At 42.1% G+C, this 17,092-nt stretch overlaps 1 protein-coding gene across 1 annotated transcript in view; it reads right to left on the reverse strand.

Annotated features, from left to right (window-relative positions):
• IGBP1 (immunoglobulin binding protein 1) overlaps nt 1–14,684 on the reverse strand; it is a 32,852-nt gene extending 18,168 nt beyond the window's left edge. Inside the window, exons 1-3 of the mRNA XM_047092526.1 lie at nt 14,336–14,684; nt 13,659–13,952; nt 5,072–5,267 (exon numbers count right to left, since the gene is read on the reverse strand). Coding sequence (XP_046948482.1) covers nt 5,072–5,267; nt 13,659–13,952; nt 14,336–14,526 — 681 coding nt within the window. The 5' untranslated portion in view covers nt 14,527–14,684. The remainder of the gene's footprint in view (nt 1–5,071; nt 5,268–13,658; nt 13,953–14,335) is intronic.
• Between the last annotated feature and the right edge of the window lie 2,408 nt (nt 14,685–17,092).

Below are 17,092 nucleotides of genomic sequence, written 5' to 3' on the forward strand. Positions count from 1 at the left end.
ATTATTCACAAACATAAGCAACCTTATTGATAAGAATGTGGCAATTGCAGGGGACTTTAACACTCCACTTACAAAAATGGATAGATCATCTAGACACACGGTCAATAAAGAAACAAGGGCCCTGAATGAGACATTGGATCAGATGGACTTGACAGATCTATTTAGAACTCTGCATCCCAAAGCAACAGAATATACTTTCTTCTCGAGTGCACATGGAACATTCTCCAAGATAGATCACATACTGGGTCACAAAACAGCCCTTCATAAGTATACAAGAACTGAAATCATACCATGCATACTTTCAGACCACAATGCTATGAAGCTTGAAATCAACCACAGGAAAAAGTCTGGAAAACCTCCAAAAGCATGGAGGTTAAAGAACACCCTATTAAAGAATGAGTGCGTCAACCAGGCAATTAGAGAAGAAATTAAAAAATATATGGAAACAAATGAAAATGAAAATACAACAATCCAAATGCTTTGGGAGGCAGTGAAGGCAGTCCTGAGAGGAAAATACATTGCAATCCAGGCCTATCTCAAGAAACAAGAAAAATCCCAAATACAAAATCTAACAGCACACCTAAAGGAAATAGAAGCAGAACAGCAAAGACACCCCAAACCCAGCAGAAGAAGAGAAATAATAAAGATCAGAGCAGAAATAAACAGTATAGAATCTAAAAAAAAACTGTAGAGCAGATCAATGAAACCAAGAGTTGGTTTTTTGAAAAAATAAACAAAATTGATAAACCTCTAGCCAGGCTTCTCAAAAAGAAAAGGGAGATGACCCAAATAGATAAAATCATGAACAAAAATGGAATTATTACAACCAATCCCTCAGAGATACAAACAATTATCAGGGAATACTATGAAAAATTATATGCCAACAAACTGGACAACCTGGAAGAAATGGACAGATTCCTAAACACCCACACACTTCCAAAACTCAATCAGGAGGAAACAGAAAGCTTGAACAGAACCATAACCAGCGAAGAAATTGAATCAGTTATCAAAAATCTCCCAACAAATAAGAGTCCAGGACCAGATGGCTTCCCCGGGGAGTTCTACCAGACGTTTAAAGCAGAGATAATACCTATCCTTCTCAAGCTATTCCAAAAAATAGAAAGGGAAGGAAAACTTCCAGACTCATTCTATGAAGCCAGTATTACTTTGATTCCTAAACCAGACAGAGACCCAGTAAAAAAAGAGAACTACAGGCCAATATCCCTGATGAATATGGATGTACAAATTCTCAATAAGACACTAGCAAATCGAATTGAACAGCATATAAAAAGAATGATTCACCATGATCAAGTGGGATTCATTCCTGGGATGCAGGGCTGGTTCAACACTCGCAAATCAATCAATGTGATACATCACATTAATAAAAGAAAAGATAAGAACCATATGATCCTGTCAATAGATGCAGAAAAGGCCTTTGACAAAGTTCAGCAACCTTTCTTAATAAAAACCCTCGAGAAAGTCGGGATAGAAGGAACATACTTAAAGATCATAAAAGCCATTTATGAAAAGCCCACAGCTCATATCATCCTCAATGGGCAAAAACTGAGAGCTTTTTCCCTGAGATCAGGAACACGACAGGGATGTCCACTCTCACCGCTGTTGTTTCACATAGTGTTGGAAGTTCTAGCATCAGCAATCAGACAACAAAAGGAAATCAAAGGCATCAAAATTGGCAAAGATGAAGTTAAGCTTTCACTTTTTGCAGATGACATGATATTATACATGGAAAATCCGATAGACTCCACCAGAAGTCTGCTAGAAATGATACATGAATTCAGCAAAGTTGCAGGATACAGAATCAATGTACAGAAATCAGTTGGATTCTTATACACTAACAATGAAGCAACAGAAAGACAAATAAACTGATCCCATTCACAATTGCACCAAGAAGCATAAAATACCTACGAATAAATCTAACCAAAGATGTAACAGATCTGTATGCTGAAAAGTATAGAAAGCTGATGAAGGAAATTGAAGAAGATATAAAGAAATGGAAAAACATTCCCTGCTCATGGATTGGAAGAATAAATATTGTCAAAATGTCAATACTACCCAAAGCTATCTACACATTCAATGCAATCCCAATCAAAATTGCACCAGCATTCTTCTCAAAACTAGAACAAGCAATCCTAAAATTCATATGGAACCACAAAAGGCCCCGAATAGCCAAAGTAATTTTGAAGAAGAAGACCAAAGCGGGAGGCATCACAATCCCAGACTTTAGCCTCTACTACAAAGCTGTCATCATCAAGACAGCATGGGATTGGCACAAAAAGAGACATAGACCAATGGAATAGATTAGAAACCCCAGAACTAGACCCACAAACGTATGGCCAACTAATCTTTGACAAAGCAGGAAAGAACATCCAATGGAAAAAAGACAGCCTCTTTAACAAATGGTGCTGGGAGAACTGGACAGCAACATGCAGAAGGTTGAAACTAGACCACTTTCTCACACCATTTACAAAAATAAACTCAAAATGGATAAAGGACCTGAAGGTGAGACAGGAAACCATCAAAACCCTAGAGGAGAAAGCAGGAAAAGACCTCAGCCGTAGCAATCTCTTACTTGACCCATCCCCAAAGGCAAGGGAATTAAAAGCAAAAATGAACTACTGGACCTTATGAAGATAAAAAGCTTCTGCACAGCAAAGGAAACAACCAACAAAACTAAAAGGCAACCAACGGAGTGGGAAAAGATATTTGCAGATGACATATCAGACAAAGGGCTAGTATCCAAAATCTATAAAGAGCTCACCAAACTCCACACCCAGAAAACAATAAGCCAGTGAAGAAATGGGCAGAAAACATGAATAGACACTTCTCCAAAGAAGACATCCAGATGGCCAACAGGCACATGAAAAGATGCTCAATGTCGCTCCTCATCAGGGAAATACAAATCAAAACCACACTCAGATATCACCTCACGCCAGTCAGAGTGGCCAAAATGAACAAATCAGGAGACTATAGATGCTGGAGAGGATGTGGAGAAACAGGAACCCTCTTGTACTGTTGGTGAGAATGCAAATTGGTGCAGCCACTCTGGAAAACAGTGTGGACGTTCCTCAAAAAATTAAAAATAGACCTACCCTATGACCCAGCAATAGTACTGCTAGGAATTTACCCAAGGGATACAGGAGTACTGATGCATAGGGGCACTTGTACCCCAATGTTCATAGCAGCACTGTCAACAATAGCCAAATGATGGAAAGAGCCTAAATGTCCATCAACTGATGAATGGATAAAGAAATTGTGGTTTATATACACAATGGAATACTACGTGGCAATGAGAAAAAATGAAATATGGCCTTTTGTAGCAACGTGGATGGAACTGGAGAGTGTAATGCTAAGTGAAATAAGCCATACAGAGAAAGACAGATACCATATGGTTTCACTCTTATGTGGATCCTGAGAAACTGAACAGAAACCCATGGGGGAGGGGAAGGAAAAAAAAGAGATTAGAGTGGAATAGAGCCAAAGCATAAGAGACTCTTAAAAACTGAGAACTGAGGGTTGATGGGGGGTGGGAGGGAGGGGAGGGTGGGTGATGGGTATTGAGGAGGGTACCTTTTGGGATGAGCACTGGGTGTTGTATGGAAACCAATTTGACAATAAACTTCATATATTGAAAAAAAAGGAAAGAAACTGAAAAAAAAATAAAATGATTTGCATTATTAAAAAAAATTTAAAAAAATATTCCCCTCTAAAGAAGGAGATTCCAAAGGCTTTTTCCATGTTCCAGATAAATCCCTCAAGCTGATTTTGAAGTCCCTTTCCTCAGCCTGGCCTTCAGTGCTAAAGTTGAATGATTAAGACCCTTTCCAATGTAACTATGCAATTAACTGTCAAGAACTTCCAGGTTTTTAGAAGACGGTGTTCCTAAATGCAAGGGGGGAAGACTGTGTTAGTAACTTTCATACAGTGTCGTATAACAATGTTTCAGGGAACCTCAGCTGTACCGAGAATACTGAAACAAAAAGTATGGTCAGAGAAAAGGTGTTCACTTGGGTTTACGTCCATCACTTCCAGAGCTGATCCCAACACCAAATAAGGGAGTGTTTAACAACAACAACAACAACAACAACAACAACAACAACAACAACAACAAAGAAGGGGGCAGGAGAGGATCCAGAAGAGTCCAGCCTCAAAATGCTTAAAAACCATTCATCTAGAGATGCTCAAGGGGCCTCCTGGCCTTAGAATATTGCTTATTCTTTGATTGTTTAACATGAGGAACTAGGCTGATGTTACCTGGAGGCATAAGCTCCTGGGCTAATAATTAGCACAAATCCAATTTGGAAGAGGTTTCTCTGAGGACCGAAATAAATGCTTGCAACTAGCTGATAAATTCAACTCAATCCATGCTTGTATCTTGAACCTAAAAGTAAGTGGCAGAGGAGCCTAATCTTTTGAAGCAGCAGCTCCAAAACACGGTGATGATCTTCAAAGTTGGCCAAAGCTGCCTTACATCAGGTTTTATCAGTACACCCAGTATTTTGTGCATGGAAATGTCCTTCTGTGTCTCCTACTTGGGAGATCTAAGGGTGTAAGAGAGCATCATTGTCTAAGGTTAAATTTGGATTCCTCCCCAAACCTAAATATATTCCTGATCTTTCCTTTGATCTTCTTCCTACACTTTTCTTTCTCTCCTCCAGTGCCACTTTCCTTCTCAGTTCCCATCCCATACCTCTTCCAATTTGTTTATTACAGTCAAACACATATTTTAAAGGCCCACCTCCCTGTGCATTCCTTAGGCAGTCATGATCTCTCATGGCCAAAACCAATTTTTACTTTAAAGAAGTCTCCCTACCTGTGGCATGTCACAAAATTACAAATGGCTAGAAGTGTTTTACAGGTTAGAAATCCCTGGGAAACAACACTGTAAGCTAGAGAGAAGGCTACGCCTAGTGAATCTTCAGCCTTCTCCACTAATCTTAAGAAGAACAATGATTTTATGGAGACTTAAAAGGATTTTAATTCGATTACTCTCCTGTAGAACGTCCAAATCTCTAACAGCTTTTTGAGCTATATGAGCAGTGACCAGGCTTACCTGTTTTGAGGAGTCTTTTTCTCTCAGGATCTTCATCTCCTGGTCAATGCTCTCAATCTCTTCTAAGCTGATACCAATCCACCTTTGAAGGTGAAGGAGGTAATATTCACGAACACGCTCATCATCTGCTTGACCACTTTCCACAGCAGATTTCAGTGCGGACAACCTATGCTCCACCTCCTTCTTCTGCTTGTATCTGTTGCACAGAAAAGCATTACCCATGAACTCAAAAATAGAGCGCTATTCCATCAAAGGAGGCCACAATAAGAGTTTACCTTTGCTGATGACCAGGCAGTGAGTATGCCGGTTTCCCCTTTGGCAAAAATACAGATTCTATACCACCAAAAATACAGATTCCATACTCACCACCAAGGCAGTTCCCTCAAGACTGCAAGGCAAGGAATGGATGAATAGGGGCTCAGAAATACATTCTAAAGCTGGAAAATTACAGATATAACCTGATCTGAGCAACTCCTCCCATCATCTTCCAGGTGGAAGCTCAAGGCTTACTAGGTTAGATACTTAGTATCAAACAATGTCCACTTGGGAAGTACCACTTCAAGGAGTCACAGATTGCAAAACAGTCCCAGCTCTTCTGGCTCATCCTTTTGCTAAGGGAATCATATGGTTTGAACCAAGGAAATACTCTATTATATTTTTCTCAAGTACAAGGTGCTACACTAAGTGCTTTTATTTACACTATCACATTTTTTAAAAGGTAAGCTTTATGCTTAACATGGAGCTTAAACTCACCATCTGACCCAGCCAGGTGCCTAATATAAAGACTCACAACCATCCTGCTTGCCTTTTTCAGGATACATTCTACATGTCATCTATCATTCATCTGAAAAATATTTACTGAGTACCTATTGTGTGACAGGCACTCTTCTCAGTGCTGGATATACAGCAGTGTATACAACAAAGTCCTTGCTCTCCTGAAGCTTTCGTTCTAGTGGAAGCAGACAAAAAGAGATGATGAGTCAGGTTGTGATAAGTGCCATGAAGCAGCAGCAAAAAGCAAGGTAAGGTGAACAGAATGATGGCATAGAAGTAGAACTGCTATTATATAGAAGGTGATCAGGAAGAGGTGACATCTGAGCAAAGACTTCAGTAAGGAAGCAAGCCATGCCAATATCCAAAAAAGTATTCTAAGGTGGAAAAGCAATACGAAGGTCCTGGAGTGGGAGAGAGCCTGACTTGACATGTTTGCAAAACAGATAGGAGGCCGGTGTGGCTGGCGTGAAGAAGAATGACAGTAAATGAGGTAAGAGAGATAGCCAGGACCACAATTTGTAGAACCCTGTGTGCTCCAAGACCCCAAATATTAAACACCAGGATATTTTGAGATAGGAAAGCCACTGGAGGCTTTTGAAGAGAACACATGACATGAATAGAGTGACATGAAAATTTTTTTTATAAGGGCCAGTCTGGCTGCTGTACTGAGTATAGAATGTGGGGCGGGAGGTGGGAGGCAAGGATGGAAGCAGGGACATCAATTAAGAGGAGATTGCCACAATCTAAATGAGACAGTGACTTGAAACAGGGAGGTGGAGAGATGTGGATGTATTTAAAATAGAAAACAGATTTATTGGATGTAAGGGCTTGAGAGAGAAAAGTCAAGGAAAAGAATCTGGAGTTCTTAACCTGAGGTCCATGGATAGAGTTTGAGGGGAGGAGGTCCTTGAATTCCCTGAAATTTAATATAGAATTCTACCTTTTTATTTTTAAAATTTTTTGGCCTGGGAGAGATCTGTAGTTCTTATCAGATTATCAACAAGGTCCATGACCCATGTAAAGTCAAGAACCACTGCTCTGGAGACATTCTTTATTATACAAACTTTTAGGATCTTCTGATCCTTTTACCCAACAAATGGGGCAGTTTATATGTTACAAATAACTGTCACAGCATCGTCATTGGCAGCTTCTGAGCAAAACAGCACAAAGGTCAATTCCTAGTTCATGAATGCTATTACAGACATTGCTTGAGAACATTTCATTCTGGTTCCAATCCTACCCCCACCCTCTTTCCTGGATGTACCTACACCAGGAAAAAACATACCAGGGCCTTAGAATGTATACAATCCAGGGTAAATTCTGGGTCAGTTTACTGGTCCTCTGAGTAACGTTCTTGTGCTTCCTCTCCCATTATCTGAATGCAGTGTAACCGTGCTCTCCAGCTGCTTCTTCACTTCCTCACTCCTATGATTTCACTCCTTGTCATCTTTGAAACTTCTAGCTCTTCCACTCCTGCTTTTTTGGCCAGCGTTTTTAAAACCTTTTTGTCTTAGTAAAAGAACCCTTTCTTCTTCCTCTCCTTCTCCTTCTTCTTTAAAGTAGGCTTCACACCCAGCGCGGAGCCCAATGTGGGGCTTGAACTCACGACCCTGAGATCAAGACCTGAGCTGAGATCAAGAGTCGGACCCTTAACCGACTGAGCCACCTAGGCACTCCAAGAACCCTTTCTTCTTGTGAGAGTTTATTTGGAACTCCGTAAGTAATAAACAGATAAAAATCCACCCTAGTTAAAATAGAGGAGGGCTCCCAACATCCCCCCTTACCCAGGCACTGTGGTGGAATCTTACAGCTCCAAGGGACAGATTGAAAATCACCATCCTAGACCTTCACCACTGTTCTAGATTTCCCATGGTGAGCCATTACATGGAAACACTCCCTACCATCCTAGGATCCCCAATGCCTGTCACCCTTCTGACTCTGGACAACTTTCCCCATTCCCTTTTTCTGGTCTCAGGCTGTTGCAGAGAGCTCATGAATTACAGATTTGTGTCAAATGAGTCAACAACAAATTCAAATGATCAAACTTTGGCCAAGCGGTCACTCTTGCTCATCTCTTTTTGTTCATCTTTTGTGGATTCCGTGCCACCATCACACGTGCCAGATGGCCAGACAATGGCCATCAATCTCCTTCTTTCCCTTAAAATCTCTGTAGTTTCACCTTTCCTCCTTCCCTCGTCTTTAAGGAGCTAATGCTGTTTTTACCAGGGCGATGTCTTTACCATTCCACTTTTGCTATCAAACCTGTCACTACCCACATTTTCCCAGGACTCACGCTATCAATCATCCTGGCATCAGCAGTTACAATTTTTCACTCTACTGGTGCCTTTCCCCCATCCTAGAAACACCTTCCTTCAATCCATAGTCTATCCTTTCAAATGACCATTCTTCTCTTTCTGTGCCTTGCTGGAATGAGCACGAGAACTGGGAATTTGAAGATCTGCGTTCAAATCCTAGCCCGAACACTTATGAGGTAACTCTGGACAAACAAATTCTCATATCCCATTTCCTTATCTCTAAAATAGAGATAATAAGCTACATTTCCTGGGGTTGTTAACAGAATCAAATGTAACAATACACATGAAAGTACTTCATAAGCAGCAACAGGATACAAATATTGTTAGAGGATGGGAAAATGGAGGCCAGGAGGGGCTAGATGATGCCCCACTTATTAAGTGGAGGAAATCAGATTGGTCACTCCAAGTCCAGGCTTTATGTGCAATACCGTATTGCTTCAATTTGTCTTATGACTACCGTGTAACTGTTCCTCCCACAGAAATTTCATGTACTTACTATAATCCTCTTGTTGTCTTGGGCTCTAGGGATACAGTGATACAATTATGATACTAAAGATACAATTAGTCAAGGTCTCTGACCTTTAGGAGTTCGCAGTTTACAGAAAGACAGACAGTTACACTGTGATAAGTAACAAAAACTAAATGTTACAGTATTTAGGAGGGGAGCTTGGCAGGGAGAAGCTTCAAAGAGTACTTAACATTTGCTCTCTCTCTTTCTCAGGCTTCTAAAAGCACTTCTATCTATACTTTGCTGAGTGTCTTACTTCTGATTGCTCTTTCCCGCCTCTTTCTGCTCCCTTAATTTGCCCCAAGGTTTTATCCTTGGCATTTTTTCCCTCTCTGAACGTTTTTCCTTGGTAAACTATCTGTACCCACCAAAAGCTCCTAAAGTTTTAGCACTAGCCACCAAACAGTCTCCTCCCAGTTTTAGTTACATTGCCCTCTGTCTATGGACATGGCTACCCAGCTGGCACTTCGGAATCTAACTTCAGTGAATCTAACACTAGACCCATCCATTACTTACCTAGCTTCTACTTCTCTATTTCTGTCACAAGAATGGAGGTGCAGATAATCAAACCAGACTCATACTTACTGTCAAAGTTGAGAATCAGTAGAGAGGATATGTGAAGAAACAGGTTTTGAGAGAGAGGATATACCATTTAGGTGTTTTATGTAGGATGGCCTCAGTAGGTAAAGAGGGAAGACTTACAGAAAATAAACAAGGATCTCAACAATGTGTTTTCTAATCACACAAATGTTTCCTGCAAAACTAATGTCTTTGATAGCTGTCACTTCATTTTTATCTCTTCTTCCCAGCTGAAATACTATTATAACATGTCAATTTGTCTTTCTGCCTCTCACTTTCAGGATTCTATACACACATTACTTCCTTGTGCAGACCTCCGATCACAGTACTTTTAGCTTCTGCCTAACTGGACCATTCTGCATTCCCTGTACATACCTCAAGCGCCTTGGGCTTCTGCTCATGTTGTTCCCCCTGCTTGTCAACAATAAATATTTCTTGAGCACCTCCTCTTTGCCAGGCCCTGTGCTAGGCATACCACAGTGAATAAGAGAGAAATAGCTTCTGCCCTCAAGGAGTACACATTCTAGAGTAGAGGAGAAAGACAAAGCCCAGGACGACAGAAAAGTGAGGAGCATGTCATGCAAGGAGAACACATACAAAGACTGTAGTAGGAAGGAACTGGGTTTGTGCAAAGAACTGAAAGAAAAGGCAACTGGGGCTGGAACCTAGCGGAGAGGGTAAGCCTGAAGAGAAGCAGGTGCCAGACTGTGCAGGGTCTCATAGTTAGTGGTTTGGCTATTTCAGGTGAAGTGCTATTGGCCTACACTAAGGTATGATAGTGGAGACCCAGAGAAACAGAAGAACAGAAGATTCGTTTTGTAGCTAGAACTGGCAGGCCTGGCTGGTGGATGGGATGTAGAGATTCAGAAGGGAGGAAGTGAAGCTAACTCCTAAGTGAATGGTGGTGCACTCAATGAGATGAAGACCTGGGTGTGGGGGCACATTGGGAGTTAAAAAACCAAGGGTTCAACTTAGGCCATGTTAAATCTTAGATATCTGTGAGTCTGAAGGTCAGGAAAGGTCTGGGTTCATGACATAAATGTGGGAGCCATTAGCATAAAGATAACGTTGTTATCTTGTCTGGTAGACATTTTTAAAAAATGTTCAAAGACCAAGCTTTCCAGCCAAAGAAATGCAAGTAAAAACAATGAGATACCTTTTTTGGTTTTCCCAACTGGATTTTCTAAGTGTTAACGTGCAAGCCCAGTGTGGTGGGGCATATTCTAAAACTTTGTTATTGTGGAAAGCAATGTTGCTACCATCAAGTCTTAAAATATTCAAACCCTTTGATCTAGTCACTGGTCCTTCTAGAAATCTATCCTAATGAAACAGTGACAGATGCAGTTAAAGATGTCTGTTCATACCACTACTTACAAGAGCAAAACCAAAAGAAACAAACGAGCCCCCCCAATCTATACATAGTCTAAATATTTGACAATAAAAGATTAGTTTAAATAATTGTGGCACAACTATAGGATGGAATATTATGTAACCATTAAATATCATGGTTTCAACGTTTATTTATTTTTGGGACAGAGAGAGACAGAGCATGAACGGGGGAGGGGCAGAGAGAGAGGGAGACACAGAATCGGAAACAGGCTCCAGGCTCCAAGCCATCGGCCCAGAGCCTGACGCGGGGCTCGAACTCACGGACCGCGAGATCGTGACCTGGCTGAAGTCGGATGCTTAACCGACTGCGCCACCCAGGCGCCCCTAAATATCATGGTTTCAAAAGACACAGGGAAATGCTCACAATATGATGTTAGGCTTGAAGAGGATAAAAAACTATATATACAGTATTATTCCACATTTATTAACTAAAGTAACTATATATCTGGAAGCAAATACATCAGGAAGTTAACAAAGATCATCTTTGAGTGCCAGGATTAAGGCCTTTTTTTTTTAATTTAAAAAATATTGGTTTTCCAATTTTCTACAATCAGTATTATTTCTTTTACATTCAGGAAAATCTGTAATTTCCATTTTGACCATAATTCAAGGCTCTTCTCAAGTGCATTGCATCCTGAAACTTCATCCTCATCCCTCCAACCAGATGTGCTCACTCCTTGGTCTTTCTCTACAACACTGTATCTCTATGGCATTTATAGTCCTTTTTGGGGTAAAGTATAATTATTTGGATACCAAACTCACTGCTTAAACTACCTGTTACGTGCCAATGAGCTGCCCCCACCTTCTTACAAAAGACATGATGCTGAATTCCACTTCTTATCAGTTTATCCCATTTCCTCAAAAATTATTCACTGTCACTAACCCTGAACTATATATACCACCTGAAATTATATTATTATTTACTAGCTTATTGTCTGTCTCCTCCACCAAAATAAAAGCTTCATGAGGCCATTGACTTCATCTGGTTCTCCATTACCTAGAACAGTTCCTGGTGCACAAGAAAGGCTCAATACATATTGGCCAAGTGAATGAATCAATTTTCACCTCTCCAGACCAGGCCTCTCCTCTGAGCTACATACTACCAGATACCTCTATCTGGAGGACTCCTAAACACCTTAAATGGCTCAATACCAAATTTTTACACTTCCCTATCCCCTGATTTGTTCTTCCTCCTCTATTCCCCATCTTAATGAGTTCCACAAGCCATCTACCTATCACACAAACGTGGACATCTTCCTTGTGTTGCTTCCATCTACCCCACCTCTCAGAACTAACTGATCACCAAGTTTTCTGCCGATTCAACCCTTCTAAATAAATCTATCCCATCTCTTCTGCCACTGCTGTAGTGAGGCCTCATTACTTGTGACCTAACTGGATCTAATATTCTCCCTCACACTGCTTCCTAACTGCTACCAGTGTATGCTAGTTAAAATGCAAATATGATCGTGCTACTCTTTAAAGAAAAAAACCCAAAACTTCCAGTGAATCCCAGTCAGCAACTGAAGTTTAGGTTCTTTAGCATGGCCTACTGGTAAGTGACATTTATAGACTAGTGACTATGTGCCAGATACTGTGCTAGCTGTTTTATGTGCTCTTATTTATGTTTCTTAATCCTATAAAACAGGTACAATTATTATTTTTACATGATTTCACATGAGGAACCCTGAGGCTCAGACAGGTTATATAAGTTACCCAAAGTCCAATGGCTTACAGGTAAAGCTGGGTCTCAAACCCCACTCTGACTCCACAACCTGTACTCAGCTACTAAGATATAACAGTAGCTGACTTTGAGTATTTACTGTATCAGACACTGTGCTAAGCGCTTTTTGTGTATTTCTCTTTTCATCTTCAAAACTACTTTATGAAGAAAGACCTATTGTTATCCAATTTTACAGCTGGGGAAATTAAGGCACAAGTGATTAAGCAACTTACCCCAAGCCAGAGTGATTAAATGGTGGAACTGAGACTAAAACCCCTCCCCACGTTCTTAGCAGTAGGGCTGTTCCTTCACCTTCCTCACACCCCAAGTCTCCTTGGTCTGGACCCCACAACATTCTTCAGCATCGCTCCTTCCCCTTTTCCCTCACCCCTTTCATGTTCTAGCATCATCTGATTGCTTACAGTAGTTCCCCACATACATTCCAAGCCCAGCACTGTGCTCTTTCATGCCTCTGTAGCTTTACTAACACTATTTCCTCTGCTGGATAATACCCTCCTTTCCTCTTCCTCTAGATGATACTCCTATCCATCCTTAAACAACTCATCACAGGAGTCACCTCCTCCTGGGAGACTTCTGTCTCTCCTGCTCCTTTTTTGGTTAGGTGCCCTTCCTGTCTGTTCTCACAGTACCTGTGCATTTCTCCATCACATCCTTTTATATTGCTACTCTGTTTCTATGCCTCTTTTCCTCACCATACTGTATACTCCTCCAAGGTGGAGACCACCCATATTCCTACAAACACACTCAGTTTGTACCCCCAGTGCCTAGCATAGATCCTGGACACTGTGAGCACTCATCAAATGTTTTTTTACACTAAAATGAGAGTAAGCAACTTCAAGGTCACATGATGAAGCTGTGCAGGACTAACATTAGCTCAGGATGTTACACACCTGAGCCATTACTCAGAACAGAACTTCTCACTCAGTGGACCATAAATGGATTATAGCTACAAGACACTGTGCCCTTCAGAGATATCTACCCCATTGTACCATATGAATATTGCTGTGCTGTGCTGTGGGATATGATCGGGAGATGCTATGCTAAAGAATGTTCTGCTGTTGGCAACCACAGGGTAGCAGAGGTCCGACAGGTATGACCATCTCAACAAAGGCAGAAGCTTCTTGAAAAACTCAGGAGAACTTCCTCTCACCAGGCCTAATGCTCAACAGGAACCAAAAGAGTGACAGACACCACTGTTCCCCTCCCTCCCAAAAACATGCACACACACCCCCACAATAGCACTGCCATTGGGCAGTCCTCAAATTATAGCTATTGACCCACCTCTTTATTTTAGCCTGTCTTTGAGATGCCATTGCAACGAGGCTAGGATAGGCCATGGAGGAACTAGCAGTATTATTATCAGGTGAGTTGTTCTTGGTTTTGGGCAGCTCAAACTCTGCCACATGATAGTATTGGCACTGAGTTAAGTAGTTTAAAAAGTGTTCTCGAGCCCACTGCAAATGATCTAGACGCTTGCTGGGGTTGACTTGTTTCATGGCGAGCGCTCCTTGAAATGCTGGCACCAGCAGGTACTTCAGGTCGGTGGAAGCAATCTCTTCCAAATCTTCATTTCGGCTGGAAAGAGCAAAGAGGAGGCTGTGAAGCCTAGATGGGCAATCACACTGTAGCCCCTTGCTGCCTGGGGGAGGGGAGGGCGGTGGGTGCGCGAAGGGAGAAGGCCCGAGGAACAGTGGCCGGTTTTCTTGAATGAAGGTGGCTGACGGCTCATACCCAATGCCTTTGCAAAGAGTCGACACTAGGGAGCAGAGTCGCGGGATATCAACTATCTCGAAGCCAGGTGGAGAACGTAAACAAGGTACACAAGATCGCAGCGGGAGGTGGGAATGAAAGGTTCCTAGTCCTTTTTAAAAGGGTCTCCTCTACCCAGACTCAATGACTCCACCCTTGGTAACCATTATTACCTCCGTTCTTAGCCATTATTACCCTGTCCCTCATACCTGAACAAGTCGAGCTGTGCTAACATTTCAACAGCCTTCTTAAGGAGGTCTAGTCCCTTGAACACCTTATCTTGGATTATCCGGGAACCGGTGGGCTCAGTCGCTACTTCCACTTCGTCCAGAAGCTGCTTGCTGGTTTCAAACAGCTCGGGAAGCCGCGGTGGCAGTAACTCGTCTTCTGCTGTTGCCATCTTGGTGGGAGGAAGGTACGCGGAAAACCTCACTTCCGGGGTCAAAGGCAATCTTGGAAAAGGAGAACTCGGCGAGTGTGAACGAGACCGGAAAGAGTGCCGTATTGGTCCAGTCGCTCCGTCATTACCAAAGTGTCAAAGAACTTCCGGAAGCCACTGGTTGCAGACACTAGCCACCGGTTCCATAGGCTTATTTTTGCAGGCTGCTGCCTATCACAAGTAGTAGGGATCTGCTAAAAACAAGCAAACAGGCACATCCCTGGGTGTTGTTTTACGGTTTGCTCCTCGTGGCCGACGCCTAGCCGGGATGTTCCGTGGGCTCTGAGCTTAGCCCCGGCCGGACGAACTGCGGGGGCAGGCCAGGCGCACGCCTCACCTCACGAGGCGCTCCCTTTGTTGAGGGGCCGGGGCAGACAGGGGCTCCAGGCGCCCCCTCGCTCCCTAGGTTTGGTCGTCTGTGCGCTTGAGTGCGAAGTGCAAAGGGCGCCCCCCTGCGGCTTCCATGCATCCAGCCTCGGGAGCCCCAGCCTTCTCCCAGCCAATTCTGGGGCCCGCCCTCTTCCCATTCACGTCACCCTCCTACACACACACGCACGCACGCACGCACACTCTACACCCCTCCCCCGCACCCCTGCGACCTATGGGGGGGGGGCTCCTACACGCACCCACCCCTCCCTCACACACCCCTGGTAACCTGCAACTCTAGTCACTCCACAGTTTCCTTTCAAAAGTTACTTATTTTGTGAAACCTTCTTTTATACCCCCCCCAAGCCACTGAAAATTTTCACTTTCTGTGAATCTGTCAAGACACCAACGACAATGGATTACAGCTAGCGATTTACAACTCTATTTCCCTTACAAGAATGAGTCCGATTAAGTTTCACACCCTTCCAGCTAACCTAGTGCTCAGTGTCCTAAGAATAGAAAAAAAAAGTGGTCGGTTTGGAAAGCAACCCAATCATGCAGAACTGCGGTGTTCAATAGGGTAGCCTCTAGCTACATGGGGCTACTGAGCCCGCGGATGTGGCTATTTTGAAACGAAATGTGCTGTAGGCGTAAAATACACAACCAATTTCAAAAACTTACTACGAAAAAGGAATATAAGATATCTCGATTTTCACACTGATATGTTAAAGTGCTAATATTTTGTATATGTTTGGGTTAAAGATAGGGTTACAATTAATTTCACTTGTGTCTTTTCACTTTTTTAACGTGCCCACTAGAAAACTTAAAATTACATATCGGGATCACATTATATTTCTACTGGACAGCAATGATGTAAAAACAGAATTCCAGGTCTTTGAAAGAAGGGATGTCATTGCTTTGAATGAATCAATATACTGATTGCCTTCGGACACACCACAAGTTGCCCTAGGGGATTTAAGTTAAGCAGAATGCACACTGCCTAACCTGGAAAATAAGTTCTTCAACTAAATATATTTTAAACTAACTTTGGTTGAGAAGAAAAAAATTCATGTGAAAACAACTAGAGGGCAACATAGGACAGTACAGAACTAGGGGATATGCTGTATTGCACAGGCTGTTGGAAAACTAAGAAATGACAAGTCATTCTACGCTAAGAGTACTTCAGAAAGCTTCTTAGACAGGATATGCAGTCTGAGAATTTCAAAGCTGGAAGGGGACCTCAAACAGCAGAGGAAAAAACTGAGACCAGAAAGAAGTGACTTGCCCAACCAGTTGTGACAAAGCCAGTGTCTTCTATGTTCACTTGTTTTTAACCTGTATCTATCTTAGATAGATGGACAGGCGCTTTTAAGTGGGACTCCATGAAGCCCCAAGCTAAAACAGTGCTTTGCAGGAGGGAAAGGGGTGTGGGGCGCACTAAGTGTAGGTTGGAAAGGCTTCCCAGGTGATTCTAAGAAACCTCCCCTGACAACCCCCCAGCTTTAGAAGCTGAGGAAGAAAGGTGGCTCTGGAAAATTACTTATTTGATTTGTCTGGCACCTCTAATTACTCTAGTAAACTGAACTTTCAGGGTCAGTGACTACAGGAATACAAAGAAGATACAAAGAAGATAGTACTTGTGGAGGAGACTTGGAAACTCGGTAATTGTGGGACTACAGATAATGTGTTTCTGTGCATTTGCTTGGATTAAGACACAGCTTTGCTGTTGCCTCAGAGAAAAAAAAAGTATGCAGAAATTGAATTTGCTCCTCAACTTTGTAAGCCCTTTTTCTATGGCTTTCAAAATAATAGTCTTTATGGGAGTTGCCAATTGCATTCAGAGTGCATATTCAAATTGTTGTGCTAAGTAGTGCACTGCATCCTATTCTGAGGTGATCCCCAGATTAAAAAGTGGTTAGAAAAAAAAGCAACAATAAAAATGAGTTGTTTACTGTGTTTCTGTGTGTAAACACTATCACATTAAAACATCCTAGTGATTTTAATTTTAAGTCCTAGTTTAAGGGAACAAGAAGGGCCCTTGGAAATCATGGAAATAAACTTTTTGAAATAGCAGAACTGGCTTTCCAAACCAGGTTTTAGGCAGGCCTATAACTTCTTTTTCTTTAAAAACATTTTTTTTAATGTTTATTTCTGAGAGAGA

This window comes from Lynx rufus, unplaced genomic scaffold, assembly GCF_022079265.1.
Source record: "Lynx rufus isolate CCGP_SWC_20201006 ecotype Redwood Valley unplaced genomic scaffold, mLynRuf1.p SCAF_30, whole genome shotgun sequence".
Lineage (NCBI taxonomy): Eukaryota > Metazoa > Chordata > Mammalia > Carnivora > Felidae > Lynx > Lynx rufus.